Genomic DNA, 10,879 nt, shown 5'->3' with positions numbered 1-10,879 from the left:
CAACAAACCCCTACAATGGCAGAATGGTGCGTTCCAGTGACGACTTCTTCTGCTATGGTTCTAACCGCTCAGCTGGGGAGGGGTGTTTGGAATGGTACGATCCGCATAGCCAGTAGATTGTAACTATCAGGTCACAGCGAACACCCCTTCAGCAGTCAGAGCAGTTGTACCAGTCTTCCTGGTTGTGCCTATGTGATATGAAAATATGATGTGCGGCTGATCAGGTGGGTGAGCGGCACAGAGCACAGCAGGGGCAGGAGCGGGCACACACGGCTGTCACCACACATCGCCATGTCTCTGCGGCCGGTCTCTGAGCTGCTGTATGTACTCCTCACTGTCATCATCCTGCTGGGAGTTGTAGTCCCCCTCCTTATATAGAACCCCCTGCCTGCATAATCACGTGTCTGTCTGCGAGCAGGGCATGCTGGGATTTGTAGTTCTCGCCTAATTTCCCTTTGATAAGGCTCATATCTTCTATGAATGGATAGCAGCAGAGCAAGCTGGCCATGCTGGGTGTTGTAGTGCTCATCTGATATGGGTTATGTGTCCCATATCTCATGAATAGATAACAGCAGAGTATATTGGGCATGATGGGAGTTGTAGTTCTCATCTGATCTGGGTTGTATATGAAGGATGTGCGCCACCATCCTGGTACTGGAAAATGCCACCCATCGGGAAGATGCAGCACCCATTGTGATCAATAGTAACCATTACATCGCTGATTGGTGCCAACATGAGCTGTAGATGTCTCCCTGCTGGAGGAGGGACCTTCTTTATATGGCGCTGCTATGCATAACAATATCCAGTTATATTGTATCTATCGTTCATTATAATATTTGTGCTGATTTTTTCTGTTTACAGCTCCATAAAGGGAACCTGTCATCAGGATTTAACATTTTCACCTAATGACTGGTTCCCATAGCCTTTTTAAAGGAAGCTTACCACTAAAAAGTGGTAGTTTTTCCACACAGATACATGGCACCAGCTCAGGGTGAGCTGGTGCCGGGGCATATTTTCATTAGCAGAATCAAGCCAGTATAAAAGATTTAAATGTTAACATAACTTATATCTCGGCGCACCATGCGCGTGACGGATTCTGAAGTGCTGGAGAGCCAGTGACGTCATGTTAGATTGTACCTGCACGATACTAGCAGGTAACTATGGGAACAAGAGGAGATATTTACGGTCTAAGTAATGTGAGTGAGCGCCACATTTTGGCGCACGCGCGAACACTTTCACTACGGGTCCGCGCGACATAATTTCTGGTTACACACTCAACTTCTGGCTGGCAACCGGAAGTCATTAGCACCGTGGGACGCCTAACTCGTATAACGGACACTACACCTCACCACAGTACCCCAGAGGAAGCCAGTTGGGTGGCGATACGCGTGGGGTCTCGTGCCCCAGTCTACCCTTACCTCTCCTTGGTCTGTATTTTCATCACCACACGTAGATACCTTTCTGATCCATTATAGTGCTTTACAGAGAGTTATATGATCTTATTTTGATTTACTGCTTCACAATTCTATTTGGATCAACTTTTGTTTGGATTCTACCATATTCTAGTATTTCCACCTGTTTTATTTTTTGTCATTTACCTGGTCAGGAGAGGCTTTGCTCATTGGGGGGAGCTGGTGTTGGTCAGGTTGACCAGCTTTATCATATGCCAGGTCTCCCTGTTGGTTTACATTTGTGTGTAGTCCACACTTTTAAATGTTTTTAATATTTCTGTGTTGTGGTGTACTATGGTACAAAAAAAATTTGTTTACTTTTCACTTTTAGGTCTCTTAGCATACTTCCTTTTTTTTTTCTTTGTGTATTTTTAATTGGTTGTTTTCTGTATGCTTTGATCCTTACTATATTTACGTCAGTAGTGCTAGTCCCATGCTTAGTTTGATGTCACCGAGCTCTCCGGCACACTTGCGCCTGCGCAACTTCGCACGTGGCAACAGGCCGTGCTAAATTGCGCAGGCGCGAGTGTGCCGGAGAGCTCGGTGGTGTCACCGGCTCTCCAGCACTTCAGAATCGGGCGCATGGTGCGCCGAGATATAAGTTATATTAACATTTACATCTTTTATACTGGCTTTATTCTGCTAATGAAAATATGCCCCGGCACCAGCTCACGCTGAGCTGGTGCCATGTATCTGTGTGGAAAAACTACCACTTTTAAGGAGTAGGTTTCCTTTAATACTATTTAGAAACCTGTTTTTATTAATATTAGTGGCTCCACTCGCTTAAAAAATAAAATTAATTACCGTAATAATAAATATATACTCGGCTCCCTGCCAACAAACTGGACGAGTCACGGAGTCGTCGTCATCATTATTATCTGCTCACTGCTCTTACAACTCTGCTTTCTCCTCCCCCCTCCCTCCAGCACACCCTGCGCTGCATGCAAACCTCTGTTAGCTTACGATTGCAAGAGGAAGTAGAATAGGAAGGCCTCATGTAGACGAATATAAGTGTGACCGTGATCATGACACCCCCCACCCCATAGATGTCACTGTGCAATGAGCATATTCTTCCTGGGGTATGTAAGTGCTTGATCTTGCGACACAATTTGAATCTTAAATCCTGCGCTCAGTCCGAATCAGTCGGATCATCTGACGCCCGCCCCCCCCCCCCCGATTTCTGACACATGAAAGCCAGCGCAGCTGCGCCACGATCTAATCGCATGTGACACAATCCCAGTGCAAATCCCTGTTAAATACCTGCCACAGCCGTGCAAAACCTGAAAACGTCGGAAAGTCCGATGAAAGTGTGATCCGCGACCCTTGGTGTTGTCAGCACCGCATTATTTAAGAGACTTTAATGCGCATCTTTGAGCAATAACTAAACAAAGCTACAGACCGTGTTTGGTATTGTACCTGGGTAGCTGTGTATTTATAACTCTTTGTGTGTTGTTAGTAGCAGCAGGACTGTGAATAATGCATATTTATATTGCAGGACTGTAGCTTCTTTAAGGGCACTATAAGCGTCATATAAACTTTTTAAATTGTACTAATTAATAAAACCTTTGGAAAACTATAAACCGTTGAGTGCTATCTTACTACTTTGATTATTCAATGGGAATGGGAACCTAGTTGGGCACCACCAAATACCAAAACAGGGGGTGCTGTGAGATTCTCTTTGTAACTTCTTCAAATGCACCAGGGGTGTCCTCACACTGCTGTGCTTTTTGGTTCTCTGCACTACAATCAAAATCCATCATGATAAACCACACTTTGTCACAGTTCTGGTGCCTGGATCTATAAGAATTTTCTTATATTTGTTATCCATATCCTCCTTCCTTGAGCTTTTATAATTATGCTAATGAGCCCCTGTGTGCTGAAGATTCACAGGATGTTACACTGTGCAATGAGCACTCCTCCCCCACACTGTGTGCTGAAACTTCCTCTGCTGCAGAAAGATTACATGAGGCATATGGGGAGACTTGCTGTAACAGTCTGTGAATCTGCAGCACGGAGGGGCTCTTGTAATACCCCCAGGAGCCCTTCAGTAAACCCTGTTGTAGCTTCTGGATGAAAAAGACAATTCTAGTATATTCTAAACCACGCTACACTACTATAGGGGCTCAAATCCAACCAAAAATCTACGAAATACAGAAGTCACCTTAAATGACACTGCTCGCGAGAAGGTGGAAAGTACCATATGACCACCAATACAAAATATATAATGTGTTATGGATGCAAAAGACAGAAGTCAACTAGATCGAAGGGCTGTGGAACAGCTCAATGCAGAAAGCTAAGAGAACAGCAGTGTGAGAACTGTCCCCAGTTCAGCTGCAATCCTGGAATATAAATGCATTTTTATAACGTAGCGCAGATCTCGCTTCTTATCTCACAGAACATCTTGGTTACTTTCCATCTGTCTTGGCAAAACTTTTCTGGTTAATTTTTATTCCCTTGTGTTTTTGTTAGAGGAAGCGGCTTTGTTTTTGTGAATTACAGAAAGTAAGAAGCGTGCCATATGTTGTCTCTGAGCTGTGCCTCGCTCTCTCCACAGGATGGCCTTCGCCGTGCAGGAGAAGCACTACCCTCCGTCTCTACTCAGCTTCTTCATCTATAACCCCAAGTTTGGTCCAAGGGAAGGAGAGGTACGACGACTTGACTTCTTTATTGTCTTTTATCTATTTCTGAGTGACAACCAATATGGCTACCTTTACACAGAGTCTTGTCTATACATTCTCTAATCCTAACCCACTGTGCCAAGTACAACTGGGGCCTCTTTTCCTACACCCTAAGGGTAGATTCACACTAAGGTGTGGCCGTAGCCTGGGCGAGCGCTGCTCATCCCTCCCCTCACCATAGCAACACGCGGCGCAGGCGCTATATCCTATCTGTTTTGCTAAGGCACTGTTGTGCTCACCGTACTGTAGGGACATATCAAGCCGCAAGTTATGGCCCGTGTGAATAGGGCCTTAGAGAGGTCTTCACATCTCTTGGCTGGACCAGGGAGTGTTTGCAAAAAACATCTATCTGGAGGACCTCGCTTGTCCTGTATTACCATTGTTTTGAATGGACACGGTGTAATACTTGATCTCGCCAGCGGAGGTGCTGCAGGGAATTTAAACATTTAGTTTTCCCCGCAGAGTACATAAGGCCCTCACAGGGAGATTCTTTGTGATCCATTTGTGAAGGGATTTTTCACTTGTAGAGATTGTCCAAAGTGGGAAAAGTCTTTTAAAAATATCTGTAAATGTAGAATACACTATTCACTTTATGTTCCTGTTTTTAATGATTTTTCTTTTTCCACCCAAAATTATGGAGTGAAGAACTTAGAAAGGAGAAGTGGATTTTTAATTCCATGTCTAGATCTCATGCTCCAGCACTTCACTTTCATCATGAGAACATAGGGGGTGATATACCATCGAGTTTCTGAGGTAAAACTGTTCTAGTTGCCCATGGAAACCAATCAGAGCTCAGATTTAATTTTATAAACAACTGTGGGAAAATGAAAGCTGAGCTCTGATTGGTTGCCACAGGCAACTAGAACAGTTCTGCTCTTAGAGACTTTTGATAAATCTCCCCCATAGTGTAAATCCGTACCTCAGACACCTGCATATCCACTACTGAATGGCTTAAAGGGAACCTGTCACCAAATTTTACCCCCTCATGCAGGGTACGAAATGTCCTTTCTGGAATTACCTCTTTCATGTTAAAACTGATCTGTTTTACCTATAAAATAATCTCCTCCAAAATTATGTTCATATGAGCTGAAAAGAATCACTTTTTGCCTCAGATGAATCACCTATTCTTGGGTTCCATAGTGGCTAGAACCATACACCTGGTGTCACTGTAAGGATGAGAATCTTTTCTTTCAAACTGAAACAGTCTTAGGCTACATTCACACTACGGTACGGGCGGGCAACGGCAGTGTACGGGGAGAGGAGGAGGAGGAGGAGGAGGTGAGCGCAGCTCACCCCCGCCCCTCTCCACAGGAATTAATGGTGCAAGGCGCCGTACTACGGGTAAAGATAGGACAGGTCCTATCTTTTTCCGGGTACGGAGCGGTACGGCCGTGCGCCCATTGACGTCTATGGAGGACGTATATCGACCGTATATACGTCGGCCGTATACAAGTCCTCCATATGTCAGTGTGAATGCAGCCTTAAGGTTCTGTGAGCTACAGAACTGGAGATTCAGGCAGTTAAAGACCTTGCTGGAGAAAGTGAGCTGCAGAAAAGGATCCAATTACTGACTGTTTTAGCTGTCTCTATCTCTGGTTCTATAGCTTACATAACTACATGATGTGTATTGATATGAGACTCTCATCTTTACAATGACCACAGAAGAATATTTCTAGATGCTAACTAGCCCAAGATAAGAGCATTTAAGTGACGCTTCCACTCTAGCCTCTCAAAGTGACTCCTTTCAGCCAAAAATTTCTATGGGCTTTTGCATATGGTTTGGAGAGGTGTGTGTTTTATGGGTAAACTGACAACTTTTAAAGGACATCTACAATCAAATAACTAGATGGTAGATGTTTAAACTCTCTTCCCCATCCCATTCCAAACAGCAATAACACTTTTTCATGTTTTAGAATGACCCGATTTCCTAGAAAAATAGCTTTGCAAATGAGGTCCGCCGATAACTCATTTATGCATGCCCCCCAAATTATTGACACGCTGATACAAAGCCAGTGACGTTACCAGATCTCCTAGCTCTATTTTTACTATTCTATGGGTGAGATTTATCATCAGTGTCTTGGTGCAGAACTGTTCTCCATGGCAACCAATTCGAGCTCTGCTTTCATTTTCCTACAGCTATGCATAAAATTAAAGCTGAGCTCTGATTGGTTTCCATGGGCAACTAGAACAGTTTTACCTCATAAACTTGATGATAAGTCTCCCCCTATCAGTCAGTCTATCTGTCTGTGACATGTTCGAGCTAAGAATATCCTTCCAGACATGTTCGGCCTTTGCTGACAGAACTTGGTAAACAAATTGAGATACAAAGGGAGACTTGTGTAATAAATGAAGGACTTGTGAGTATAATTTGAGCTGATAATCTAGTGCGGAAGTCACTCACGTAATATAATTTTATTATTTACTTCACTGCAGTCAAGGCTGATTAGGGAATCCCATGACCTGTGGATGGCCCTGCTCACACTCCCGTGAGTGCTCACTCATTCTGTTCCTATATGGAAAATAGGGCTCCATATACGTTGTGTAGCAGTCTCTAATGGTGCTTAATGGACCCCATTGACTAATATAATGCAGATCCGTGGCTTCCATTCTGGCAAGAATAATAGAGGTCCATAATGTGTTATTAATTGGATGAAGTGTGAACAGAGACTAATTCTGATTAAAAAAATCTTTACCTTCTATCCATTTTTCTTAAGTCTAATATGGAAAATGAATCTAATCTCCATCATTCAATTACCCAGTATTCGTTAGGTGGTTGGAAGTTACGGAAAAATCTGAGGTCTCCTGTTCTAGGTTGAACAAAATGGGGTTTATGAAAACGGGATTGAAGAGCGGACTACAATGTTTTTATACGGCCGATGTATATAAGCCGTATATATACGTCGCCCATAGACGGCAATGGGCTCAAGGCGCAGTACGGAGCGGTATGGTGCGGCACTGTACCATTCTGTAGTTGGGAGGAAAGATAAGACATGTCCTATCTTTTCCTGGAATATGGCGCCGTGAGCCATATATCACTATGGAGAGGGGCGGGGATGAGCAGCGCGGTAGTACATATCGTGTGAATGTAAGTTATAGAGTAAGTTTTTTAATGTTTTTCTGAAACTCGTGTGGGCGTTACGGAAACTTCGTGGAATAGCCGTCCACTGTTATGGCTGGGTATATGGGAGAAGCAACTTATTCCTGTCCTTGTGCTTGTCCTGTCCTTGTCCTATTTGCAGGGAACACTCCTTTATTTCAAAATAAAATAAATAAATAGACATTTTATGTTTACAGCTTCTATGCAGACCAGTGTGTTTCCATAGTAACAGACTACAAACACATCCTTTGTAGTCTGATCTTACAGTTTCAGTCCCAATTATTCCTATTTCTCCACATCTCTGTGATCCAATTGACTTTGGCTGTGACTTATCAGATTTTGTTTTTTTTCTGTTTGTATTTTATTTACTCAGGAAGAAAAAAAGATCCTTTTTTACCATCCAAGCGAAATTGAGAAAAATGAGAAAATTAAAAATGTTGGCTTATGTGAAGCGATCGTACAGTTTACCAGGTAACAGGACGACCCATGATTCTTCATACTCTTTATGGATATGGTCACATTGGAGTGTAGTCGTCATAGATTGTAGAGGCTACATGTATCATTTATGTCATTTTATAGTATCTTGCTGTTTGCTTTTTATTTACTCCATGATATTTTTACGGACTATTTTTTTTTTTTTTATTATATTGCATTGATTTTAGGACTTTTAACCCAACAAAGCCAGCACAGTCATTACACACACAGAAAAACAGACAATTCTTTCACGAACCTGAAGATGGTTTCTGGATGGTTATGGTAAGGACAACCCCTTTATTTTTATTTTTTTTTTTTTTCCTCTAAATGTAACCCTGTCAGCCCTATTCACCTCCTGCCCAAAGTGGGACGAATTTTGGAATTATTTAGAAACCACAAATAGAATCGGATATTAGAGTACTAATGGCGGTCAATTTAGGATGGGTTGAGTTTTTCACTCTTGTCCCCCATCAGTTGTTTTATAATCATGTGGCCTCCTCGATGTCATGCCTTTAGCAGTGGTGGTGCAGGCTATTGCAGCTTTGTCCTACTAAAATACAACGATTTTACAAAATTTTGGACAAATCAAAAACTTACCCCACTTGTTATGTAGTTGTTATAACCACTGCACCCCACCCATAACAAGAATGCAGGTTACATGTTTATTACCACTTGATCCCCTTTTATGAAACTGCTGGAAAATGCTGACTACGACCACCTCAGCAGGCTGTCTCCATCGGACTCCATTTATTTGGCGTTTATTATTTTTTTTTATGTGTCATGATTTTATTTTAATCAATGCCATTTTGTATAATATTTAGGTAGTACAAAATCCAGTTGTTGAAAAACAAAAAGACGGGAAGGCCGTATTTGAATATCAAGAAGACGAGTTATTGGTAGGTACAGAAAGACCATCTCATATACATATAATTATATGATCCAGCGTCAAGTTCCCCTGAAAATTTCTAATCTACTGTCCAAAAAGGGTGATGTGCAACTTGGTACAAGAGCTTTGACAAATCGTTATTGTGCATGGATTGATCCTGTGTTGACACAGGTTCCACCCCAATAGATGATACCACAGGATCAATCCATGCACAATAGGTATTTGTCACAGCTTCCACCCCAATAGATGACAAATACCTATTGTGCATGGATTGATCCTGTGTTTTCATCTATTGGGGTAGGAGCTGTGATTGATCCTGTGTTATCTTCTATTGTAATGCTGCCTGTATGAGATCTGTGACAAATACCTATTGTGCATGGATTGATCCTGTGTTTTCATCTATTGGGGTAGGAGCTGTGATTGATCCTGTGTTATCTTCTATTGTAATGCTGCCTGTATGAGATCTGTGACAAATACCTATTGTGCATGGAGTGATCCTGTGTTATCTACTATTGGGTAATGTTGCCCTGTGTGCAGAACTGGGTGAGAGCTGTGACAAATACCGATTGTGCATGAAGTGATCGTGATTATTCATATTCTATTGTAATGCTTCCTGAGAAGTGCTCTTTACAGAACAGGAAGTGCCAGCCTTTATTTCTAAACTTTAGATAAAAAATGATAAAATGGAATTATTCATTATTCTATAAATGTTTTTCATTTTACATTTCAGGACAAGGTGTATTCCTCAGTCTTAAAGCAATGCTACAAAATGTATAAGGTAAGTACTTTATGTACAGTACTATACATCATACTCTATAAGGAGGGCTCTGTGGTCTGCGGCTCTGCCGATCCCTAACGCAGCAGAGAGATGTATTGTGACGTAGAAGGATACAGGGGAACCGGAACATGGCCATTTCTCACTGCTTCTCTAAGTTCCCATCATCCTTACGGCTCTTCCATCCTCTGCGCTTCCCTGTTCCCAGTTAGATGTCACAATGTATCTGAGTGTGTGTGTGTATATATAATATAATATTATATATGTACACACACTATAATAAGTTGTTATTACTGTGTTCTTCTTATAATGTCCTTCTTTTGTTTCCCTGTTCAGCTATTTAATGGCACTTTTAACAAAGCGATGGAGGCCGGTGGAGTTACACTGCTGAAAGATAGGCTGGAGAAATTCTTTATTCGGGTAAATAAACAGTAACCAGTTGTTTTTTTTTTTTTTTCCTACACTTTTTAACACAAATTACTTAAAGGGATTTTTTGGGACCTTGATATTGATGACCTATTCACAGATCCCCCCCCCCCCATTTATGAGTGTAACTGGCATATTTCCTGTGCCAAAGTTATAAGTAAAAACAGAGCTGGAGGTCCATGTCTGCTTCTTGTATAGTGGCAGGTTCTAGGAACTGCAGCTCAACTCTAATACTTCAATAGGAGCTCAGCTGCAGTTCCTAGTATTGGTCACTATGTAATGCAGGTATGCCTGGTAAATATTGTAAATCTGCAGTGTTGGGTATTGTCCCTGAAGATCTGTGTAAACTTACCTATGTGTGAGTTGAAACAGTACTGTGAAAAATACATTTTATATTCCAGGTTTGTAACTGGACTTGGGCCCCTCTGGTTCACTGGTGTGAGATCTCTTCACTATACTGCAGCACATCCCCTACTTTCTGAGTAACTATTACAGTAGGCAAACATGACCTCTTACATAAGTGAATCCGCAGCAGATTAGTGAAGAGATCTCGCACACTAGTGCACTAGAGCGTTCAAAGCTACAATCCTGGAATATAAAGGTAACAGTCCTGCTGTTACGCATGCACACACAGGTATGATACAGATTTCAAGGGCCAATACCTAAAACTTTCTGCAGCTTTGTATGGTCAAACCTGCTGACAGATTCCCTTTAAACAGATTAGACTGGGACTGAGAATTGGGTCAGTAGACCTTAGGACTATGTTATGTAACCTTTGCCTCTATTCTTCTTTCCGCAGTATTTACAGACATTACATTTGCAGTCTTGTGACCTGCTCGATGTGTTTAGCGGAATCAGTTTTTTTCCATTAGATAAGATGACTTACCTGAAAATCCAGTCGTTCATTAACAGGGTGGAGGAAAACCTAAGTCTTGTGAAGTATACAGCGTTCCTGTACAATGACCAGCTCATCTGGTAGGTGTCTGCGTAACCTTCAGCCTGTTACTACTCAGAGCTGCTTTTACAATTTATTTTTTTATGCTTTGGGAGCTGAAATCTCCCAGCATTCCCTGCTGCATTCCAATGGGCAAG

General features: G+C 42.1%; 1 protein-coding gene across 5 annotated transcripts in view; it reads left to right on the top strand.

Annotated features, from left to right (window-relative positions):
• The window catches only part of CCZ1 (CCZ1 homolog, vacuolar protein trafficking and biogenesis associated), a 28,406-nt gene continuing 17,527 nt past the window's right edge, over positions 1 to 10,879 (top strand). Inside the window, exons 1-8 of one of the 5 annotated variants that reach the window (XM_072120504.1) lie at positions 1 to 26; positions 4,006 to 4,096; positions 7,600 to 7,697; positions 7,889 to 7,982; positions 8,522 to 8,596; positions 9,317 to 9,364; positions 9,698 to 9,781; positions 10,587 to 10,762. In XM_072120504.1, the coding sequence (XP_071976605.1) occupies positions 16 to 26; positions 4,006 to 4,096; positions 7,600 to 7,697; positions 7,889 to 7,982; positions 8,522 to 8,596; positions 9,317 to 9,364; positions 9,698 to 9,781; positions 10,587 to 10,762 (677 nt within the window). In that variant the 5' untranslated portion in view covers positions 1 to 15. Of the gene's footprint in view, positions 27 to 61; positions 321 to 3,920; positions 4,097 to 6,367; positions 6,487 to 7,599; positions 7,698 to 7,888; positions 7,983 to 8,521; positions 8,597 to 9,316; positions 9,365 to 9,697; positions 9,782 to 10,586; positions 10,763 to 10,879 lie in introns of those variants that run through there. The other 4 variants (XM_072120505.1, XM_072120506.1, XM_072120503.1 and 1 more) reach the window with 4 other exon arrangements.

The sequence above is a fragment of the Engystomops pustulosus genome, chromosome 8 (assembly GCF_040894005.1).
Source record: "Engystomops pustulosus chromosome 8, aEngPut4.maternal, whole genome shotgun sequence".
Taxonomy (NCBI): Eukaryota; Metazoa; Chordata; class Amphibia; order Anura; family Leptodactylidae; genus Engystomops; species Engystomops pustulosus.
This window is presented reverse-complemented; position numbering and strand designations above follow the sequence as displayed.